This window comes from Spermophilus citellus (genome assembly GCF_964194105.1).
Source record: "Spermophilus citellus genome assembly, chromosome: 13".
NCBI classification, from domain to species: Eukaryota; Metazoa; Chordata; class Mammalia; order Rodentia; family Sciuridae; genus Spermophilus; species Spermophilus citellus.
Window position 1 is genome coordinate 46,382,386 of NC_138193.1, and position 25,401 is coordinate 46,407,786.

Genomic DNA, 25,401 nt, shown 5'->3' on the forward strand with positions numbered 1-25,401 from the left:
TTCTTTCATTAGGGAAGTCTAAGATAATGCTCATGATTGACTACTTCTTTTAAATGTGGTGAGTGGAACTTTGCAAGGTTCCAGGGTCACCCTCCTGAAGAGCACTTCCAAAACAAGGGATATGAGGAAGAGGCAGGAGATTACAGGAGAGTGGGACATTATGAAAGTCACTAGAAATCTTTTTTAAGCACGATCTTTGATTTTTACCTTTTTTCCTCTATTAAATTTGATTTCTTTAAATACATATAAAGGAATATGTATGTATGGACCTAGATCATTGAGAGTTCTCATTTTAGAATCTGCTCTCATGAGGATTTATCTGTAATTGAAAACACAGGAAATATCTCAGCAGGAGGGAAACACACATGGAGCAACTCGCATCCAGGGCCACTGTGGCATACCCATCGAAAACCTTGTCTCTCCAATTAACTAGCTACCCAAATCTGAGCTGATGGCCTACCTGAGCCAAGCAAATTAGTCTGTGCATGTTCCATCTGCACAAATGCTAGGTAGCTTCAATTTGGATCAGAATAGCTTTTGTACCACTACAGGTGTACATGGAGAGACTGAAGAGATAGGAAGAAAGACAAAAATATCCCAACATATGGGTAGGGATGGAAATGACAGATGGGGACCATTTTAGTCCTAGAAAGGCAGATTAGGGAAGAGAAAGGTGTTTGAGCCAAATCCAAGGATGTGGAGTGAAATTATGCCATAACTATTGGATCTTAATACCACCAAACAGTTTCCTATTATCCTGATGCCTCTGTATCCTTGTGAGAGTAAGAAAAAAAAATCACATGGGTGGAATAATTTTGGGGGGGGACATAGTCCTTCCACTGACACCCTAAAGGAAGCTCTCTGAGGAGTCTGTATTAGGATTTTCCTTGGACTCATACAATGTTACTTAGCTCAAAGATAGCTAACAGATCACGTGTGGCTCCTTGTTTTTATACATCCAGGAAGAAAAGGAGATCAAGAGATGAAGGATGCACACTCACACTGCCTATTTAGAGACAGAGCAAGGACTAAAACCTAGGGCCCAGATTCCTAATTTCGTATTTTCCATTAACTTTCTCTCTGTTCCTACTTCCCATTCATTTCATATTTGACAGGATATGGAGAGATAGACTAAACAGGACAAGGAGAAGTAGACCTGACCAGTTAGCCATTTGGAATGACCTACTAATGATTAGTGAAACAATATTTTATTATAACTTATTTCAAGGTCAAATAAAAAGGAAGTGCTTTCCCCCAAAGGGCTTTCTATCTGGGTAGCCAGACTAGAGTCTTGATAGTCCAAAACTAACTGTGATCTCTTCTGGATGATATTATTAGCTCAGGTGTGTCCACACCTTCAGGCAATAACCTGAAAAGAGCCCAGAGCTCACAAGCAGTAATCAGAAGTGTTATGTTCCTTTCCTTTCAATTATCTCTAAGATGCTCCTTGGCCATTCTTGGCTAAGCACCTCACTAATTTTGTCTATTTTGCCTGCACTTGATGTGTTGCAGAAGAGAATGCTGGATGTATCTGCGCAAATCCAGTTTTTCAAGCTGCAGAAAATACAGAAAGTGCAGCCTTGGGCAGTGTTTTGTTCTAGTTGACTTACTCCATCAACACTTAGTAAACACGATGGACATATGCAAAAGCTACCAATCAGAGATAGGATACTTGTCAAGCAGAAATCAAGGAGAGGTGATTTTATTACAACTTGATGCATGTTGTACTTTCTTTTAGAGAAAGATCACTACCAAATAAAGTGGAGTTCATCATGGAAACCTATAAAATCAGGGTTTCTCAACAACATTTACCAGTATTCATATAATACTTTCCAGGCCAGCACAGTGGCGCACGCCTGTAATCTCAGTGGCTCGGGAGGATGAGAAAGGAAGATCGCGAGTTCAAAGCCAGCCTCACCAATGGCGAGGTGCTAAGCAACTCAGGGAGACTCTGTCTCTAATAAAAGACAAAATAGGGCTGAATATGTGGCTCAGTGGTTGAGTGCCCCTGAGTCCAATCTTCAGTACCCCCCCAAAAAAAATATTTTCAGGTAAAAAGGGGCTCCCAACAAAGATAATTTTCCCACCAAGAAAAATTGACATTTCAGACTAATGATGCCATTAGCCATTGAAATCATACAACAAACTCTCCTTGCTTTGGTTCCCTGCTTCCCAAACAACCATCTGATAAGCAAACATTCTAGATTTATGTACCCAAGGGAATACACTGGGTCATAGACCTTAATTAGCCCATCAAATTAAGAGTTGCATTTCTCATTAACCATTAGCATTCTAGTTTATCATTTAATGCTTTAGGGAGTTTAATAAGTAAGAACCACCATAGATCCCAGACAGGCCCTGAGCATCACTGGATTTGGAAAACTGAAAAGCAGACGTAGAAGGCACTGAATTCAAATCTCCACCCGAGAAGAGTATGTCTGGGCATTGAGAGGCTGCTCCTCAGGGGCTATCCACATCATTAGCCTTGCAGATAGCCCATCTCTCTGCTCAGCAATTTCTACCTTGCTAATGAATATGTATATTCAGGTGAAATAAAGAACAGCATCCTGAACATAAGCTTTTTTATGTATATATAGGTTAAATAAAGAATAGCACACTGAAAATAAGGTCTAAAAAAAAATCCTAAGAAAGAACATTATTAAAAACCAGTAAGTAAAAAAAAAAATAAAATAAAATAAATTAAAAAAAAATAAAAGAAAAAAAATTTAAAAAAAAATTAAAAAAAAAAAAAAACAGTAAGTACCATGCTCTCAAAACAGAAAACAAAACATTACCTGTCTCCTTAGATCTCTTGTTTTCTTGGTCATCTTGTCAATTGCAATGTTTAGAGGGTCTCCTTTTTCTTTCCTTCCAGTCTATTAAGAAAATAAAAATAATTTCTAGTTTAGAAAATTCAACATTAGAGACAATGAAAGCTAAAAATAATCTGGGAAAACAAAGTTGTAGAGTCAAATGAAGTTTTTATAAATGATTCTTTTCAGTTCACAACTACACAATTGAATCTCTCAAATCTTTTTTTTTTCCCCCTTAAAATATAAGATAAAAAGTAAAGATATAAGGTAGAAATACATTCTTAGGATTATTGCCATGCAAATATGTTTTCTTCCCTTCTCCTATTATTTACAGATTAATAAAATAACACAAGGAAATTTTACTTTTGTTTCTAAATACAAATGTTTTGTGTTTCTCAACTATGTAAGCACACTTCCAAATAGAAGATAATTGAGATGACAGCATAACAAGAAAGCAAAATGCTAGAATTCAGAATTACAGATAACATTGCAACTTCTGTTCCAAAACAAAATAGGCATTTTACTAGAAAATGTAGTATTTCTAATCTCTGTTCAGTCATGTATGGGAATACTTTAAAAATGCCCATGAATAATCCAAAGCTTGAGGACATGAAAAAAAAATTCTCTTATGACTATAACAGGTATATATAGAAAAAAAGGTCTTCTTTAGCAAATTATTCACTTAAAAGTTCACTAGTTTCTTGTTTTTCTCCTTTTTTCTTTCTTCCTTCCTTTTTTTCTTTCTTTGTTGTTTTTTCTGTGTGTGGGTGTGTATGTGTGGCTACAATAAAACAAAAGCAGAATCTCCACTGTCTTTTTAAAATAGCATCAAGATTCCCATGGATGCAAGTTCTACAAGCATTTTGGATGGCATTATCTTCCCCTTAAGAGAAAATTATTTTCAAAAGTGTTGCCAAATCTATTAAATTATCTAAGCCTTAGTCAAACACTCTACAGGTTTATTTATTTATGGTCCTAGAGGTAGGGCAATTCTTATTTCATACTCAGTCTCTATAAAATCATGCAGGTCTCTAGCAACTTGAGTACATGATGAAATGAATCCTAGGTCATAAGTTTTAACTAATGGGACAATATGTTTTGGCATCCAAAGAAATTACCATCCAGCAAGTTACTGAATTGTTCACCTTCAATGACAAAACCCTGGACACATAAAGCTCATAATTCAGATTAGATCCACATAGCTGGGTTTAAAGCAGCCACTCTTCTCTGCAACTTCTTTAATTAACTTTTCTTTTTTTTTTTTTTTTAATGAACAAATGTCTGATGCAGAGCCCTATAGGGTTTTAATTGAAAAGTCAAAACCAGGGCATACGTGTGCATATTTTTAGTCATATAAAGCCTTACAAATCCCCATGATCCTTCCCACTCTCTAAACTCATACACTAACTCCTTCAGATATATACACTGAGGTTTGTAAGTAGGAAGAGCTTAAAATAAAGTGGCTAACATTTTACAACTTTGAAATATCAACCTACAAATAGCTCCAAGAAAACAAAAGTATATGGAGAAGATGAATGCATTCCTTTATCCCTCACGGGAATGTGGCTTCACAGCAAGGGCTCTCCGTGTCCTGCCTTTCCATATTCACGTGTGCCACAAGTTCACCAGCAAAACGCTATTCCTTCTTTCTACAGATTTCTTTGGGCAAACAGAATATCTGCCATCAAAATACAAAACACTTTTGGATTGCAAACTTTTTGAGAAACATGAAATTCTTATAACCTTTCCATTTATTAGAGTAATAAAAATTTACTCTAAAAACTTAAGCAGGTATGTTAGTGTACACCTGTAACCCCAGCAACTGGGAAGACTGAGGGATGGGGGGATCACAAGTTTGAGGTCAGCCTCAGCAACACAGTAAGATCCTATCTCCGAATAAAAAATAAAAAGGTCTGGGGTTGTAGTTCAGTAGGAAAGCATCCTGGGTTCAATCCTTACTACCAAAATAATATAATAATAAAATAATGATAATTAGAGTTATGAGTTGGTTTTCAAAGTCGCTGTGAAAGGAGACCATACCATTGTAGAAAAAGAAAAGAAATCAAGATCGGTTGATACACATAATAATTACGGAGGGAAGGGAATATTAGTGCCAGGCACTGGGCTAGCTTCATTCTGCCAGTGGTGTATCTTCATCCCCAATTTGCAACTGAGAAAAATGAGATTGGGAGCAAGCCTAGGACTGGGGTGAGAGGAGTAAAGCATTTGCCTTAGGTTTAAAAGTTTAGGGGCACCAAGGAGTTCAATAATTGTGATAAATAATATTTTAATGCAATATTTTAAAATATTAATATTAATACAAAAATCCATGTTGAACAAAATATCAAGGTTTTAAATAAGGTTAAGACCTGAAAGGGTAAGAATAAGGTAGATCTATTGAGATTAGTGTGCAAGTCCAGCATCAGATGATATTTATATCTATCAAACTTCAAAAAATTGGAGGATGATCAGGTGCAATGACATAAGCCTATAGTACCAGTAACTCTGGAGGCTGAAGCATTAGAGTTGCAAGTTGGAAGCCAGCCTCAGCAACTTAGCAAGAACTTCAGCAATTTAGCAAGATCTTGTCTCACATTTAAAAAAAAAAAAGAAAGAAAAATGAAAAATAGGACTGGGAAAGTAGCTCAGTGGTAAAGTGCCCCTTTATTCAATACTCAGTACTAAAAAAAATTAAATTAAAAATCAGGGGGATATATTAATTCTAAGAACAGAGTTATCTGACATTCATATTTAACCTGGCATTCTGAATTTTTTGCACTAAATGAAGCAACCCTACCACCAGAGAGAACAGTAATTCTCAGGATTGTAACTTGGGTTATTACTGACACCTGTGGGAGGGTTCTATAAGCAGAGGCAAATGTGGGTATTCTACACCACATGTGGCATCAATTGCCTGAGACTATCAAAATGATGTCCCTTCTTTGTGAGGTAGGAGCACTGTGGGAGACACACAAGAAGTGAAAACGCTGGGCTTCACTTCTGGGGTGCTCCTACTGCAAATGAGTACACTAGAGCATGGGGCCAGCACCACTGATGACTGTGCAGGGGGACTAGCACTTCACAGGGCTGAGTGCCTCAGAAGATGGAGGAAGCAGCACATTTGGGCAGCCAAGCCATATCACAGAGGGGTTGGGAAATTCAGCTGACCTTTACCTTGGCTCAGAATCAGGAGTCATTTTGAGTCACCAAAACCCAAAAGGCATCAAGACAGGAAGTGACAAAATGGGTTCCAGGAGAACAGGTGTGAAGTGGGACACTCTTTTCTTTATGATGCAAAAGGATGAGTTTGATCTGTTTCCAAGGTAATATTAACAGATGATTCTTCACAGTGTGATTCCACTCACTGTATTTTATTCTGCAAGCCAAGAAATCTCTGGGGACAGTAGATTCCATGCCACCATTGTTAGGATTCTGTTTGTGCAGTCAAGTTTCTCCAACCTCCAAGTGTTTGGCTGAAGTCAGCTCAGAAATGCAGTTGACTTGGGTGCCATGTTTGTTGTCACTCTTTAAGGAGGACAGGAATTTTTAAGCAAGGACTAGAGTTTAGAGAATTTGAGCCATTGTTCAGAATAGTCAATTCATTCACCCTTTGTTAGCTCTAATTTCTTTAAATAAAGTTATGTACATAGGGATAACAGTAGAAGTCCCACAATGCTCAGGTTTGCACCACATATGGGGACTTGCAAATCATCAGGCCATTCTTGGCTTTGCTCTGTTATGTCTACATTTGAAAATAATTTTAAATCATCAGCCCAAATTGGACAGGAAGCTAATCACTCAGAGAGAGACAGATAGACAGACTAGCCTCCTAGTGTCAGCCCCCCTATGATTAGGCTCTGTGATCTTGGACTAATGATTTACCCACTTTTTTCTATGTCTGAGTTTTTTCTTAAGCACCATGGATAGCATAATATATGCTCTGTCTTCTTCACAAGGTTAGCAGGACCATCAATCATGATGTCAGTGTGCTGGAAACAATAAAAGGCATTAACAGTGTTCAGGGTAATTAGGAAAGTATTTTTTGCTATGGAAAAATGAAAGAACTGATTTAGAAACTACACTGAAACTATTTTCGGATCACCTGTGCTTCTGCTTTCTCCATTCAGGCAGATAACATATGCAAACCTTGCCAAAAATGAGACTCCAAAAAGGGAAAAGTTATTTCTCTTTAAGGAAAGAATATTTTGGGCAGTTCATTTTAAATAGACAACCAGTCTGGGATATTTTTAAGAAGTTAAATAAAGGGCAGAAACTCCAGTTTGGTCTTTTACATAGTGCGTTCTTGCATAGATTTGTTAAATAACTAAGGATTTGACCATCATCTTGAGCAAATTCTGGTGCCCCGGGGAGTCACCCAGAAGTCTCCCTCAGGACTCCCTCATCCCCACTCCAACCCTCCAGCCTCAAATTGAGGTCATGACATAATAATAAACAAAAGTGTGTAAAATCTGTCACCTCTGGCTCCCTGCTTTTTGCTGAACAAGAAGAAAACAAAAGCCAGTTGTAACCACCCTCTGCCACTTCCCCGAGAGGAACCCACAGCTTCTTCAGTGTCCAGACTCATCATCCATAGAATGAAGGGGCCAGAGACTAGCTCCAGAACTGTGGAATCTGGGAGGGAGGCAGAGAAACCCTGGAGAACATATAACCACTCCCCCTCTTGCAGAGAAACCTCAGTGGTTCTCCAGAAAAGGCTGGGATTTGGCAGTCAGTCAGGTTTTCTCATCTCACCATCGTGGGTAAGTGCTTGCTGTGTGGGATGAGGGTTGACATTAAAGAGATAAGATCTGTAACTCGTTCAGCACAGCCCCTGAGCAGCAGTTAACTCAGTCAAAGGTGGCTGCCTCTCCTTTCCCACATCTTCATTCCCCTCAAACAGGACAGCAAGGTCCAGAGATAAAATGACTGATTCTGATCACCTGGTTCATTGGTATCTGACAGTCCCTGGCAGTTTCCCAGTCCAGGTATTTTTCCATTCCATATTGAAACCATCTCCCATCTCTAAAGTCCCTGGAGTCTGGTGGTGATAGAGTGTTTCATGTTCTTCTCTTTAAAGGCTACCTGTAAAATCTCAAGTTTGAGGTATATGTCCTCTGTCACTTTTTGCCCACAGATCTTGCGTTATTTTCTTGGACCTGTTCCCCACTCATCTTCTTTATCTTTGCCTGCGGTGAATGAGGCTGCAATAGAGATAGCCATTTAATAAATACTGTTATTTAAAAAAAGAAGAAGAAGAAGACAGGCAGGAATCCTCTCACATTGCTGTGGGTGCCTTTCCTAGTTGCCATCTGTTGTGCTAGGGAGGTGCCTGTTTACTAAACTTTATTTGTTTTAGTCTTTGAGCGTTATTTTACAAAACACATTCAGGATGGATCCATGGCTTGGATGGATGAGGGGAAAGAGAATACACTTCTTGATTTGGATTTTTGTAAGAAAGGCTTTCTCCCCCCATCTTCTGGCTTTAAACTCAAGTTTCGTCTGCCAAAGTATCAGGTGTTGTCCTCAAGACCTTCATATTTACAGGTGAGCTCTACATAAAAGAATTGAGCCATTAACTAAAATTTTGCTTTTTATAATTAGTTAGTCTTCAGGAAAAACATAATATTTTATTTCAATATTTTTTTATAGTAACCTTTTGCTCCTTTGAAAAATAAAGACTCATCTACTTGGACAAAGATCTTCCTTCTCTCTTTCTCACTCTGCCTCTCCATAGCAACTTCCATATGACTTACAGAAGATGAATACAATGTACACAAGATATTAAAATTTATATACTGAATACTATACTATGATACCAAATCCTTAATTTACAAAACAAAATAGTAAGAAAAATCAACTTTTAAATCTCGGAAAATGAGCACTTCCCCCCACCCCAGTACTGCGGATTGAACTCAGGGGTGCTCTACCACTGAGCTACATCCCCAAAACTTATTTTGAGACAGGGTCTCCCTAAATCACCCAGGCTGTCCTTGAACTTGTGATCTTCCTGCCTCGATCCCCTGAGTCTCCGGAAGCATAGGCATTTGTCACCATGCCCAGCTGAAAATGAATGCTTCTTAAAAGCCTGTTTCCATTCCAGCACCTCACCCCACCCCAAACACATCATCCCTAAAAGGTGGTCATTCATGCAGACCCTAGGGTTATTAATCTACCATCCAGCCCTTCCACCAAACCCACAGATGCACATCAACACTGTTCCAGCACCCGATGTTAACATGTGAGACATGGTTGTTAAGAAAGCAGATGTGTATCACTCTCTTACTTTCCCTTGAAAGTACCTTGAATGTATGAGGGATCTTCAAAATACTGTGTAGCTGTGACTCCAGTATATTGGATGCGTGAGGGGCTAATCAAATGCCCAGTCTTCAAATTGTTGTCATTTGAAAGAAGTGGAAATCAAAATCACCAGAATGGCAGAAAGCAATAATGTGCCGTGCACTCTATCTCCAACACATTTTGCTGTCATTTAAACCCATGATTTAGACAATAGGATGGAGGAGGAAAAAATTATCTATTGATCCAGCAGTCACCGTATCATATTTGGAAGGTTGCCTGCCTACCGTCAAACCTCACATATAGAAATCATATCCTCATTACAAATAGCACCATTATTTATAAAACATTGAATGTTCCATAATACCTTTGTATGATGTGTAAATCATAGTCAGAGCATGTGCACCTTTCTAAATATTTCCCTTTCACTAGCTCAGGATATTTTTCTTTAAAAAGAAAGCAGCAATATCTCTTTAGAGTGGATAGAAGTGGAACAGTGACCATAAAGTAAATCCATGATGGGTACACACTGATGACATCAGAACCCACTTTTCCTGGACCCTGGGATGGTAGTGGGTAGAGAGGAAAGGGTGGTGAGAGGAAAAAAAAATAATATGTCTTAGACTTCCTCTTCCAGACTGCATCAATGCTCAAAGAGTCATCAATATGTGACCTAAAAATAACAGAGTGGTATTGGTGAGACTTCTATCAGCATATATGCTCCTTGACTTATGATGGGGTTATATCCTGATACACCCATTGTAAGTAGAAAATTCATTCAATACATCTAATCTACCACACATTAGAGCTTAGAAACACAGTGCAGTGGACACTATCACTGGGTTATCCTCATGACTGAGTGGTTGGGAGCTGTGGTCTAGGCCACTGCAGAGCATCATACCATGTATTGTGCATACTGCCAATAAAAGATCAAAATTCAAAGCACAGTTTCTACAGAATGTGTATGCCTCATGCCATGATAATGTTGAAAAGTCATTAGTTGAGCCATCTTAATCTGGATATTGTCTCTATAATCACATCGGTACCTACACACATGAGCAATGTGCCAAGAACTGGCTCAGGGAGATGAAGGAAGATCACTATTTCTTCCATCTTCCCAGCAGACTCTCCAAATCCTTTCAGTAGAGGCTGTTTTTCCTTCTGACTCTTCCCCAAGTCTCCCTGGCCAAGGAACAGACTTGTGATCACAACCAAACCAGGGCTAGTCAGCCATGGGTTTGAAGATTATAGATGGAACCAGGTATATTTTTTTCTTACTCAGATTTATAAACAGGTAGCAAATAAACCTTGAGCTAGTTAGGGAATCTCTGAAAAACATACCCTACAAAAAGAGAAGCAGAGATGAGAGGAAGAGAGAGGGGAGAGAGAGGGAAGAGGAAAAGGGAGGGAGATAAGAAAAAAAGAGAGGTTGAGAGAGAAACTGGGGCAGGAAAGGAATGAACAGTTGGGGAAAGGAAATAAGAAGGAAGGGAGGGGAGAAGGGAGGTTTTGGAGTCAAATCAAAGTGGTGCATATATTCTAATAGTCCATTCAAGCTGCTATAATAAAATACCATAGATTGGGTGGTTTATCACAACAAAACTTTATATCTCCAAATGATGGAGGCTGGAAAGTTTTAGATACAATCACCAGCAGTCTAGGTGTCTTGTCAGGTCCTACTTCCTGGATCCTAGAGAGCTCTCTTCTTGCTATTTGTTCAAATGGCCAAAAGGGCCAGGGAGCACCCTGGGGTGTTTTTTACAAGAGCACTAATCCCATTCATGATAATTGTATCCCCATGACCTACTCACTTCTCAAAGGAGCCCACCTTCAAATACCATCACATTGTGAATTACATTTCAACATTTCAAATTTAGGAAGATAAAAACATCCCATCCATAGTATATACCAACTTGTAAAATAACTGTTTTGTCATTATATCTATAGAGCTTACAGTTATGAATACCTAGGATATAATAGCCATTCAATAAATTCTAATAAATCAATGAATGAAACATTTAGCCTCCTGAATCCAGTTGTAACTAAAGTATAGTATATTTTAGTGGATTACCTCGTAACATAAACTAATAAATCCTCCTCCAATGCTTGTTTTTGTTTTCATGGTACAGCTTCTCTAACCCAGGGTTTTGTACATGTCAGGCAGGTAGGTGCTCTACCACTGAGCTCTACCAGCCCCCTGTGTTTGTTAATGTTGGATTTCTGTTGCTCACATCCCAAAAGGCCTTGCTAAATCAGAGGTGTTAAAATACCAGGGCAAAGATAATTTGAAAGTGTGATGGGGTTGGGAGGTGAAGACCTCAGACAACATTCCCTACAGACACAGCCTGGAACACGTGTCTGGGAAGTCAAGCCTGGGCAGGGCATCCAAGTTTATTTACAGATTTTCCCCAGCACTAATCATTACCCATACTCTAAATCCTAATGCCATGTCATTTATTGCTCCCCTTAATCCAGTTCATCATGAACTTTGATAACTTTTCCATAAATAAGTCTTCAGTATTCATACTATTCCTTGAATCTCTCTGTCCATGGCACCCAGCCACCCCAGTGTAGACCTCCATCCATAGGATCCTTTGGTGATTTCCTTGCTCTTCATCCTCACCATGGCTGCCTAAGACTGAGCTGCTATTTCTCAACAGTCCTTGATTCTTACTTAGTTATTATTGGAGCCGTGTTTTCTACTGAATTCTTTGATCTATATTTTAAGACTTCAGCTTCTGATCTCCCTCTCATAAAAGCCACATCTTTAGTCTCAACAACTCACAACCTTTCTTCCTTTGTTTTGGCCCATTGTGCCTAGCTAGAAGGGGCAATTCTCCCTTCTACCAACCACTCACTTAGTGAGTGAGGTTCAATCCATTCTTTAAGGAAAAGCTCAAAACTCCTCCCTCAGGGAGTCTCCAGAGACCTATCTAGCCCCTGAAGATATTCTCCTCTGAACCCTTCAATTAGATATTACACTAAACAATGCAGGTGTTAACAATATGCTATCCTGCATTATTTGCCAAGTTTTCATGTGGTTGCCAAATAAAATCCAAGCATTTTGTAGGTCAAGAATGCCTGGTTTTCTTCCAGAGAAACTCCCAGCATGAAACTCATGAGAAGTGCTTAGGAAATACTTGTGTATAGATAGAAAGATGGATGGTTCAAGTAGGCATCTGGGGATAGGAAGTAGGTAAGAAAGAAATAGATGATTTGGAAAATATGAGGTCCTAAAAATAAATTTTACCTACTTCACAAATTTGCCGATCAAAGCCATAGGAAGTGGTTGGTAGGCACCTGTGCAGTGTTACAATTCTTGCTCCTTGATTTATTTTATCAACACAGGTGTAGTCCTCAGTGATTAATTGCCAGGCAACCCTGCGTAGAATATATTTTTCATAGTGCTACCCTCCCAACCTTGGATGATTGCTAAAGCTGGGATTAATTCACCACATATTCCTTCCAAGCCTATAAGAGACCATGAGCTGAGCAAACTGCTAAAAACATGCCATTTCATCTTCAGAGTTGAGATGAAAGTAGTCAATATGAAGTCCAAATTCCCATTGATTTTATTCACACAAATGCACGTACATGCACACACACACATACACACACATACACACTGAATAAATTATTCATATTTCAATGAAACTAAAAGTTCCATTTCATTTTTAAGTGCTGATTCCTCAAATCACTCAGCTACAGTTAAAGCCATGGACATCTAGAGAATCCCTGGAGTCTAAAACTTTCCTCCATCTCAAAAGGAGGTCAATAACTGGGTCCACATTGCTGAGAGTTCACAGAAATTTTAAAAATGACTCAATGACACAGGCAGAGTCTTGTCTTCATGGAAGGTGTGTTTATATGAGGACCTTGAGCTTAGCCTCCCTGTGCCTCATTTACACATATATCAAGAGTCAGTTAATATCATAATTCCTGAATCACCCCTTTCCTGCCAGTTCCCTGAAACTCATCCCCCTCTGAGCACCTTATAGGTACCTCCACTATTTATTTGTTGGTCATAAACAGTCTCCATTTAGGCAATAATCATGTGTTGTACAAAGCTCTACAATGTTGACTTTCAGATGTCACACCATATACAAATACATAAGATGCATCCTGTATTGTTTTGAAACTGGTCAAGAGTTTATGTCCTTTTTTTCCCCAATTGGAGACCCAAGAGCTCAATGACAGGAGAGTGTCAGCTAATTTACATTTCCTTAAAACTCTGAAAATCTGCACAATGTCTTTCATAAAATCAGCGTTAAGAAAATTAGAAATATGTACAGATAGGTACACATCATATATTGGATATAAGTGAAGTAATCAGCATTCTAGCTGTTCGATTTGTGCAGAGGTGGGATTGAAGGCTAGAAGTGGTTTCTCCAATGGTGAAGCAATATTGATGCCTACCTTCGTTCCCCAACAACACTTCCTAAACTCACTTTCTTCCTTTCTTACACTCACTCCCTCCCTTCCCGGCTAAAAAATCTCTCCTATACATGAAGAAGATACAGACTCAATTGCATGCATGCATGGAGTTAAGATGTATATACATTTGGAAGAGAAAATGCAAAGAAAAGCTGACTTGTATCAAAAGAGGGAGTAGATAAGCTTGAGGACACCAGGTATCAAACAAATAGAGGTGATGCTTCTGAGGGATGGGAAGAACACTGAATGGGATAAGGAAGTAGAATATGCTAAAGAACATCTGGGCCTTTCTGTGTGCCAGCCCCAAACAAAGGAAAGTAAGAAAGGTGTGTGGATGACAGTGGGTAGAAGCAATACCAGGATTGGGAGTACCTGTTGCTTTCTGCATGCCAGGGAACTCCAAAGGTATCTCCGCTCACATGCCAGAGTCACAGCCATTTTGACTGCCCAAATCAACTCCGACCTGTCTTGACTTTGCCAGAGCCTACGAGAGCCATCTCTTCTTTTCCTCTCTGGCCCCACTACCAGCCACCCCTTCTCCTTCTTCCATTCCCCCTCAAAAAGGCTAACATTGTCTGGAAAAGTGACTGCACAATTCCTGATCACTGATCACATGGCATTATCACTGGAAGAGAACTAACAGTACAATACTTTTTTTTAAATTTTATGGATATTTAAAATAACTAAAGGCAGATGCTCCCCATCTCTCATGCTGATGCCCAACAGGCGGCTATCACCTGAACAAGAGTAAACACTGAGCGCTCCTTGAGCTTTGGTAGACCGAAGCTTCGATGAGAACATTTGGAGTCTGCACCACGATAGAACCATCTCTGGGGGCACTTTCTCACCCTGGGAACCAATGAAAACTTTATGAAGCAAATAGCATTTTTGCAGCATAACAGTTAAAAACTAAACTAAGTGGAAAGCAGGCCGAAACCCTGGAACACATGTCTCACATCGTCCCAAATATTCCTCACTATGTGACTCCCATAAACACCATCTGCTGTGTTAATTTGTAAAGAATTACAAGGTTCTTAAAATTACACTTTGCTCTCCGTAGCGTACACTGTGTCTATGAAGGGGGAGATTGAGAATGCACACCACATCCCGTCAGACACTGAGATCTTTTTCCTTCCTATGCTGGGTTCTTACTGAAAGTTTGCTAGGTCTGCGTGGAATTTTAAGAAGTGTGTCATAATTTATGCAGTCCAGCTGTAGGGGGCAGGGGGAGAAACAAATAATGAAACAAAACTTACAGGGTAAAATCTGTGGCTAGGTTGTAATTCTAGCATCTGATGCACTTTCAGACTTGTGTGCACATCTCCCACTTTTCTGGATTCTCATGACAATAATGAAAACTTCAGTTATACGTCAAAGTGTCAGAACAGCTATAATTGGGGGAGCTTCTTGGGAGAGGGTATTTACTTCTCCACTGCTGGTTCCTGACCTCCAGGGCCTCTTTAGACTCCTTGAGTGGAGGCTGAGAATATTTCTCAGTTGTTCATCCCTGTCTACTCACAGAACCAGAGGAGAAACATCTCATTCACATACACACACACACACACACACACACCCATACACACACACACACATCTCTGACAACACAGGGCATTAGTAACATGCTGCTAAATGTAAATTTTTAGGTGAATTAAGTCCAAAGGGTATTGCTGGTTAGAAGACAGTAAATGGTGGCTAAAAATAAGTAGATAGAAGAATCTAAGGCTCAAAAATCCTTAGTCTGGAAACATAATAGTTTTCACAAATGTAGATTTCTGGTCCCTCTCCTGAGAGATTACATTTCAGTAACTCTAGAGTGGGGTCTAGAATTTTTCTTTTTTTTTTTTTTTCATTTTTTTTTCAGTGCACAGCCTCAAACACACTAAGCAAGCACTCTACTACTGATCTACCCCCAGCAAATTTTCTGTTTTTTTAAGAAAAGTTTTTAAAATTACAGACAAATTCTGAAAAGGAGATAGTTCACTGAGTTCCAACCTGACTTCTCCAATTTGATTAATGAAAACTTCTCCAATTATGACCCAGGGATCTGCATTTTAAAAATTTCATGAAATTCTTTTGATCAACTTAATTGTGAACTTTGCAATCAATTGTTGGTAATCAGCCTGAAATGGGACCCAGAATTCAGTTAAGGTAATTCTACTTAATTCCTAATGAATTAGTCACTCTATCTCAAAAACATGAGGATCTAAACCAAACTACTTAGTTATAGAAGAAGAAGAAGAAGGAGGAGGAGGAGGAGGAGGAGGAGGAGGAGGAGGAGGAGGAGGAGGAGGAGGTCTGAAACACTGCCTGCATCCTTCAATTCTCTGAGAAATTAAAACAATACAGAACAAACAAACATACCCTGATGGAACATTTCAAAAAAGTCCCTGCACAAAGAAAAAAAAAGTTAAACCAGCTTCCCCAAATTCCTTGCCCGTCACGTGTCATATCTATACACAGGCATCAAATAAGGACAGCTGGGAGTGATAGAGAAAAAAAAATTAAGAGATTGCTGGTCTTACCAATGTATAGAGAGCTTAAGAGAAATTTTCTAGATTACAAAAATAAAAACATAACAACATCAGGGGCTGGATCCAGGCAGTGTTTCAGAGTTTCTGTGGGTAAACGTAAGTCAGTACTCTGCATTTTCTGAAAATTTACTTCTACGTTCCTCTTTCCATGGTGCCAACCTCTCTGCTCCCTTCTAATTATGTCCCAGTCCTCCTAAGAGAAGAGCTTCCCTGAGCACCCCATAATAATCTCCTAGATGCCTACTCTGCCCTCTTTTTCCTCTTTCTGAAGCATCTTCTCCAGCTCAGATCAAGCTCTGTCCCTCCCTGAATCCACCAGCAGCTGCACAGAAGTCTCCCTTCTATCTGCCACAGAAGAGCCGAGTCCTTTTCTGATGTCAGGGGATGCCATTCCCTTCAGACAAATCTCCAAAGAGTTGTCTCTGCGCAAGAAGGCAGAAGGTCTCACCCCACATCCGCCATAGTTAGACGTCTACCTGTAGCTGTTCCCTGTCTTCCAAGTCCTGATGAAAAAAAGGCAAGAGTAGGACTAACGGTTCCTGCTTGAAGTTTCTCTGTTCACTAAGAATAAGCTGAGCTGAATGAACTATGGTTGCTTCCAATTATGTCATCAGACCTACAGAAAAGTGGATTTTTTAATACTAATTGAAGGGAAAAGAGCCTATTGGAACAGGTTGGCAGTAACTCTTAAATCGTTTGATAATGCATATGTCAATTGCATATGTAACACTGTAAAAGTAAAATGAAAATGTTGTAATCATGTTTTGCATTTGAATGTATGTGTATATGAGACAGAGAGAAAATGAAAAATTCATCTGGTATTACTGCTTACATATGGGTACTCTCTTCTCCAGTAGATAGAATATAAACTGTGAGGAATAGACCACATTTATCTATTCAAAAGGAGTTTCTTTTGTACCGTCAAAGGACAAAATTAAAACAACTTAGCTTCAACATCATAACTGGCTTTATTTTGCATTTCTACAATTGGCAATACTTCGTTCCATAAAATGGAATGAATCCTCTGATAAGCTGAGCAGAAGTGGTTGATTTATAGACAGAAAAAGTCTTGAAGAAAGCAAAAACAAAACAGAAGGAAAGTGGATTGCTTATTTCAAAATTATTTCCCATAGGAGGTAGGGATGGGGGACAGAATAATAGGAAAATCACTGATAAGTTAGCAAGTTACTTCTGGTTACCTTTTTTTTTTTTTTGGTAAGAATTAATGCAGAGGAAACTTCATTATCATGCTAATTGAAATTGGCTTGTTTGTGAAATTTGGCTGTTATCAGACTCTCTAATCCTGGTGAATCAGGAGGTCAGATAAACAGTTTAGTTTCAGCTTGGTGCTGTGGAGCTTTAGCATAAGTGGCTCTATTTTAATATTTAGTGCAGTCTGTTGGAGCCTAGTGCAAGAGTTTATAAGGTCCAAAGAATGGCATCATATAATTTTTATTTAACAGTACTCAAAGTTTTGTGGTTAGGGATACGACCAATGTGGGAGTCAAAATAAGGTTATTGCCCAACTTCCCAGGCTGAGATGGGACCACAGACCACTGAGGAATGTGAATCCCCAAATCGCAGTTCCTCTAGAATTTAATATCATCCTGCTTGTTTGCATTCATAGCTATCTACCTGGTGATGAACAGCCATGAAAAAGCTATAGTGCAATCTCCAAGACTCATCTTTGTTTCCCAGAGGGCTTCTGTCACTGAAACTTAGGACAGAAGGAGTTGAATGCTTTGATAAAGAATTTAAAATTATTCCATTCTATGCTCTCATATAGAATGACAAGGCCATCACAACTTCCACTGTATCCCCTACATGTTCTGCCTTACCTTCATGCCCTCTCCCATGTCTTCCCTTATTTCAAAGATTTTCTTTCTTTCTTTCTTTCTTTTTTTCCAGAGGAGTACTGAGGATCAAACTCAGCTTCACACAGGCTTGGTACTAGTAGGGATGCTATCACTGAGCTATGCCTCTAGCCCCCTTCAAAGAATTTTTGAAGCACACACAGACTGAAGTTATACCTTGTCCCCTTTCTGTGTGATGTTGGGCCATTTCCCTAAAGTCACTAAATCTTCCACTTCATCTGAAGACTAAAAATGCTGCCTGACCCAAGATCATGGTTAAAAACTAAATGAGATAATGTATAGGCAAAATGTCTATCCCTGAGTCAGCCATGAAAATGATATCCAGTTAACAAATTTCTTACCCTGATCTTTTCCCTATCTTGATAGTAAGCTAATTATGGAGCGGCACAGTGTCCAGCATACGAACCACGGGTAGATGGAAAAAAATGGATTGAATGTCTGGAGAAAATAAATTGTTTTATAAGCTGGATCTGAGTTTTGCCAAGGCTTGCCATTTAGAAATTCTTGAGCATCTGAGTGATATTTAACACTCATGAAATTTTCACCAAGTTAAAGTCCATTCATGACACAATTTGAATAGGAGGCAAATGAAAATGGAGAACCAGACACGGACCCTGATGTTTCACAACTGAAGGGAGGGAGTTAAACTCTGACAACTGTGGATTCTTACACTAAGGAAGAAATGGGAACAAATGCTGGGGACCAATTCCTCCTTCTCAGTCCTGTGCATGGGTAATGAAATCAGTAGTGAACACACCTCACTGATGATTTTAATCAAGCTGAGCACCTGTAGCTGCTGGGAAGAAGGAGTCCCCCAAGCAGCTCGAGTAGATTCTATTTCGGTCCCCCCTCACTTGGCATGTCGAGAAAGGGATGGCTTTGCTGAAATCAGGAAGCCAGATGCAGCAGGCCTGCCAAAGCTGATGAGGAGTCCTACAGGCAGCTGTTACTTACAAATATCTCAGTAAGGAGAAGACACCAAAGAAGGGCTCCGCAACCTTTCGACACTTAGAGATCTATCATTAGGGAATGATTGCAATTTGTAATGAATTTAGAAGTTCCCTGCTAAAATACTAACAAAATTGAGAAAGACTGTAGGTAGATAGTTTGCTTCCTGGTTTTCATCCATTTCTACTGTTAGTCTGTAAACTTCATGGGATTAGTGACTTCATTTGTTTCCTTTCAGGTGTGCGTTGTCAAGTCCAGTAGCTGGCATGAGAAGGAGTGACATGAAATGTTGTCACTTTGGGAAACAGAAAGTTGTGCCCTAAATGGGTAGGGCAGAAAGGTAGGATTGAAAAACTCGGCATGAGAGGTGGGAGAAGGAAATTCAGAGAGTTAAAAAAAACAAACTCTGGAGCCACAGGAAATCTGTTCATTAAGGAATTTAGGCTTTAGAAATTAGAAAAATCCATGACATTAAACAAAAAAGAGGGAGGATAAATAATGGTGGAGAGATGGGAGAGACAGAAAAAAAAAGGAAAATCAAGATATATTAATACAGTTTGAGGCAAAGGAGAGTTGAAACCTTACCCTGGAACTTGGGGACTCAACGAAGATCTAAAGCACAACAAGGGAACAGGATAACAGACCAGAGATCCAGTTACTATGACTGAAATAGAAGGTACTGATAGGTAGTCCAAAAAGAAGTCAGAAAATAGGAATCCAGAAGGGAGGTCAACTCCTGAGTGAAATCAGCTATAAGTTTAATTTGAAAATGGATCATTGTGTTCCATTTCAAGTCCTTTCATTCCCTGTGCAGAAGGCAGGCTGGCACAGAACTCCGTGTTGCCTGGCAATCCACACCTCTCTTCTCCACCTACGCATCCACAGCACAAGGCCGAGCTTTTAGACCACCCGTGATGCACTGCCCTTCCCTGGCCTTCCTCCCCAACCAGAGAGAGCCACAGGAATCCTCACCGGCTGGGAGGGCCCTTTCCAACCTAGCTGCCCCTCCCACCCGAGCCCCTTTTCCACAGATAAACCTAACTCCCTCCTTCCCCTTGTGATTGATCAAAGTCCACAAAATGGAAAACAAATTCCAAACAAATGAACATTATATCCAGTCTGAGTATTAGAACTTTGTGGGTTTTTGTGTAAGGCCATCAAGTGCTGGTAATCTGTGGTAGCCTTGGTCAGGACAGAATCTGCAGGTTACAAATAATGCTGGTCATGATGACTTTTAGGTGCCCTGTGATCTGCCACGACACTGTGCTTCAAGCAACAGATCCCTCCATCTAATAATAATCTATTGAAAACCTAAATGATATTGAGCTGTACAGAAGTGTGATATGGGCTAAACGGCACCTGCTTTACCTACTAATGTAATATGTTGAAGTCTGAACCCAAAGTACCTCAGAATGTGACTACAGGTGGAGATGGAGCCTTTCAAGAGGTGATTAAGTCAAAATGAGGTCAATAAGGTGAGCCCTAATTCAAGAGGACTCGTATCCTTGAGGAAGAGAACAGGACACAGTCATACACAGAGAAAAAAATGACACTGTGAGAACCAAGAGGGAATTCTGACGGCCATCTCCAAGCCCTGGAAAGAGGCCTCAGGCAAAACCAACCCTGCTAACAACCTCATCTCAAACTTCTAGTCTTCCAAAACTGTTGTTGAAACCTGCCAATCTGTGCCACTTGGTCATGGAAGCCCTAGCAAACAGGGTACAACAAGGTGCCAAAGCCATGATGTGTTGAGGTTTCACTTCCTGTTCAGATACATTAAGAGCCCAGGGGAAGTAGGAGTTGAAGAGTGTGGAGGTGAGGGCAGGCAGGGAGGTGTGACTGCCTTCAGAAACCCAAACTGATTTCTCAGAAAACTCTTCAGCCTTTCATAGCACAAAGCCTATATCAATCAGGGGGTCTTAAAGGAAGAAGCCCATGACCTTGGACAATTGGAAAATGGATTTCTCAAGTCTTAGAGCAGACTTCCTGCTCTGAATGTCAGCTGGCTTCCTCAGTCTTTCTCAAGCTCCTAAAACAATCCCTCTGCTCTACTGGAAGCTACTGGATACAAAAATAAGTAAATAAATAAAACCTATTTAAAGCCATGTTCCTAATTGGCCCTCACACATTTCTCATCTCCGCAAAACAAAGACTAATTTTACCTCATTTTCTCTCACACAATTTAATTCAGGTAAAAATGTGACTTCTGTATACAGGATGTGGAAGCTTGCAGGTGTTTTTGATTAAGAACTCAAGCTGAGGTATTTTGGGTAGCTAGGTGATACCTGTACTCTTATTGGTAACTTATTTTAATGGTGTCTTTTTAAGAGTTCTGGTTTGACATACCTGGTACTTGAAGTGGTAGCTGATAGCTGTGTGTTTGAGAAACCATGAAAACAGTCACTTTGTTTACTGAAGGTGAAGAAATACATGCAAAACTGGATCCTGGATCCACTAATCAAGATGAAGGATCGGGTAATGATCACTGTAGTATGCACTGGGAACACAGCAAGACAGTCACAATCCTTACCTGCTCAGAGGCATAGCCTAAAAGTACGGTTTTCAAACCTTAGCACTATAGACATTTTGGAGCATATAATTGTTGTCGAAAACTACTTTACACATTGGAGGATATTTAGCGGCATCCCCAACTCTACCAACTAGATGGAAGTAGAATCCATCTTCCAGTAATAACAGTCAAAAGTATCTCTAGGCATTGCTAAGTGTCCTAGAGGAAAGGGAGGTAAGGTTACCCCCACTTGAGAATCACAGGTCTAACGAGTAAGACAAATAATTTTAAAAGGGATTAGAATCAGTAAAATAGTGCTATGATGTAGATATAACACATATTAAGTGAGAAGTAGTGGTAGTACAATAAATAAATAAATAAATTTAAAAACTCCCCAATGAGGATATGAAATAAAGACAAACAACAGCTAGTTGATGGGTGAATAGGGTGTGTCACAAACCTGACTTTGATTTCTTACTTAATCCTGACAATATACTCACATTGAACACTTTACAGAGCTCACAGACACAAATACATTTGCTCAAGTTTCCAAGAGTGATGAACTCAGGATCTAACTGGAATTCTAAGCTCAAGTCCAGCTAGCTAATTCTTTAGGGAGGATGGAGAAATACCTTTGGATCAAAAGTTCAAAGCCAGCCTCAGCAAAAGCCAGGCACTAAGCGACTCAGTGAGACTTATCTCTAAATAAAATACACACACACCAAAAAAAAAAAAGAGCTGGGGATATAGCTCCATGTTAAAGAAAACATTTCTGGTAAAATTAGAGAGATCTGTCTTTCTCAAAATTTTAAAAAGTAAATAAAATAAACAAGAGCTTGGGGTGTGCCTCAAAGGTAGAATGCTCTTAGGTTCAATCCCTGGTACAAAAACAAAATAACAACAAAAACCATTTCTGTAAATATGGGATTATAGAGGAATTTACACTAAGAAAATGTATCATTGACAGAATTAAATTTGGAGACTGTTTTGAAGCAAGAAATGCAGGCTCTACTGAAGAAGCTCTGGGTTCTCTAGCATCTGTGCTATAGTCTACTTGTGATGGTTAATGTGGGGTGTCAACTTGATGGCTTAAAGAACACCTAAAATATAGGTAAGGTGTTACTCCTGGGTATCTGAGAGGGTGGTGTCAAATGAGACTGGAGTGTGAGTCAGTAGAATGAGTCGGGAGACTGCCCCCAAGTATGGGTGGGCACCATCTAATCAGCTGGGAGCCCAAATTGAGCAAAAAGCCATTTTCTTCTCATCCCTGCTGCCTCTCCTAGAGCTGTAGATACACTCTGCTTCTCCTATTCTAAGACATCAGAACTTAAAGCTCTCCAACTTTTGGATTCCAGGACTCAAACCAGGGCCCCTCACCAGGTCTCTCAGGCCTTTGATCTTAGATTAAGAGTTGTACTATTCGAGTCACTGGTTGGGAGGACTTTGGAATCAAATTGGCCCATCCTACCAGTGTCCCAGGAGCTCCAACTAGCAGATGGCCTATCAAGGGATTTCTCAGTCTCCTTAATCACATGAACAAATTCCCTAATAAGTCCCTAATCCCCTCTCCTCTCTCTTTTTCAATATATATATATATTTAATATATAGTGCAAACATTCTAGAGGAGGTTAAAAACAGTACGTGTGTGTGCGTGTGTGTGTGTGTATCTTATTGGCTCTGTCCCTAATATACCATGGATTGCCCTGGTGGTCAAGAGACCTCAAATATCTGCCTGCCAACTACCTACCTACCACCCACAGATCAAATCATCCCACATTAGCAAGGGTTCATTTCATAGGTAGAATGATAATTCCTTCCAATCTGCTTCCATTGTCTCACTTATTAATAAGAATGCTTTTCACTCTCAAATTTTCCCCAGTTTGGATGACAAGTTTTATGATCACCTTATTATTAGTTCAATTAAATCCTGAGCTGAAAATTATTAGACCAGCTATTTATGTCGTTTTGTGTCATCAGATTCACCCTGTGAAAATCCAATCCATTATTTAATCATCATCACTAATATACATATGTTTCTTCACTTGCCTGAGTGAACTCCTTGAATGTCAGCCTATCATCCACAACATAATGTCCAAAGAGGTCATGGCAAATTTGATCACATTTGGGTCTTCAGCCCATCTCTCTCTCCCCTTCCTCAAACAGACCTTGTTTCCCAGACTGTAGGTTCTTGAGTATTCTCACTGCCTATATTCCCTCAACATTCTGTTCAACAGCATTGACACTGTGTTAGGATGGGCAAAGTTCTCCTGTTGACTCCTCACTGGCTTTCTGAAGATCTCCTCAAATGTCATCTTCTGTGTAAAGGATCCTTGATTTTCCCAGACATTAGTTGCTGCTGCTGCTGTGTGTGTGTGTGTGTGTGTGTGTGTGTGTGTGTTTATGTATGTATTACACTCCATCTTCTATCATCATTCCTCTCATCCTACAATTGCTGGTAATGTTATTCATATTTCTACAACGATATTATGATCTTTCTATCATTTATGACTTCAATACCTGATACCTACTTGACATTTGATAAATATTGGCTGATTGATTATTCTATGGTTGACTATTAAAAATCAGAATTGGGCTAGGCATGCAATCCCATCTACTTGGGAGGCTGAAGCAAGAGGATCACAAGTGTAAGGTCAGCTTGGGTGACTTAGTTAGAAACTGTCTCAAACTAAACATTTTAAAAAGGGCTGGCGATATAGCTCAGTGGTAGAGTTCTTGCTTACCATGTGTGAAGCCTTGAGTTCAATCTCCAGTAATACACACACACAATTCAGAATTGGGCCACATTTTGGACAATCAATAGAAATTTACAGAGTGCCTACCATGTGGTAGGCATATCACTTTTGCTCTGCAGTTCAGGACATGCTATCCCATAATATGGCACCTGGGCATCTTGGAAAACAGCAGAAGCAGGAAGGCCACTCTCAACTTCCCTTTGTCCTTCTTCCTGGAAGTAAGTCATAAGACCCTCATGAGAGAGGAAAAGACATCCTTACCTCTGAAGACCCAGGAATACAGAGAAGACTCTGAAGCCACAGCCCTTCTAAGTTCCCCCAGTTTGTCACCACTGATCACAGCCCTTTGTCCAATCACACTTCTCTACAAGTATCCACTTCCTCCTCAAACCTCGAATTAAAAATACACAGGTGTACCTGTTTCATTTGGGTCTTTGTTTCCTTAGGAAGATTGTGTCACATACAAACACTCAGAAACAATTTTTAAAAATGCATTACATAAATTATGTTTCTCTCTTATTATTCTGTCTTTGGTTACAGGGGACCTCAGCCAAGAACCTAGTGTAATGACAGGTAAGGATAGAGATTTCTTTTTTCCTTCCAGTAACACACACAAGTAAGGGGCTATCTGGTATACTCTGAAGTCGGAATATCTGCAAGTATTTCCCACTTTGCTTTTTGTGTTTCTGTGAGGTCAGAGAAGTCATTGAACTCTATTAGATCCTGACTCCTTTATCTCTAAAGCAAGGTGTCAGGACTAGATAATTTTCAGGATCTTCCCCACAGTGCTAAGTCATCCACAGTCAAGGTAACATACCAAAATCTCTAGCTAGTTGTGACTGAATCAGCATTGACTTGGCCTTTTTGTGGCTATATTATTTTCTTAAATATTAAAGTACTTAAATTACAAAATAATACATGAGTTAAGTATTTTGAGCGCTACTCATGTGAATAAATCAAAAAGTGAAACTCCTCCCCACAACCTCACTCAGTTCCTTGCCGCACTGCAATTATTGGAATATCACTGCAAAATTTTTTTAGGTAGCCATTCAAATCTCTTTCTATATACACACATGACAGAAGCTCAAACATTCATATTTATATTTTTTCTTTTTAGTGAAATGGGATATATTTTCTGCACTGTGTTCTCAGTCTCGCTGCTTCTCTCACCCACAGGAGAGCCCCAGTATTTCTTCCTGTGTCATGACATTGCAACATGAATACCCTAGCCTTTTCTGTGATTTC

At 39.6% G+C, this 25,401-nt stretch overlaps 1 protein-coding gene across 8 annotated transcripts in view; it reads right to left on the reverse strand.

The window, feature by feature from the left end:
* The window catches only part of CTNNA2 (catenin alpha 2), a gene marked incomplete at its 5' end in the record, with an annotated part of 976,113 nt that overhangs the window by 261,627 nt on the left and 689,085 nt on the right, over positions 1–25,401 (reverse strand). For 7 of the 8 annotated variants that reach the window (XM_081264879.1, XM_081264878.1, XM_081264877.1 and 4 more), the window contains one exon: positions 2,796–2,876. In XM_081264879.1, coding sequence (XP_081121005.1) covers positions 2,796–2,876 — 81 coding nt within the window. Of the gene's footprint in view, positions 1–2,795; positions 2,877–5,987; positions 6,150–25,401 lie in introns of those variants that run through there. The other variant, XM_081264882.1, reaches the window with a different exon arrangement.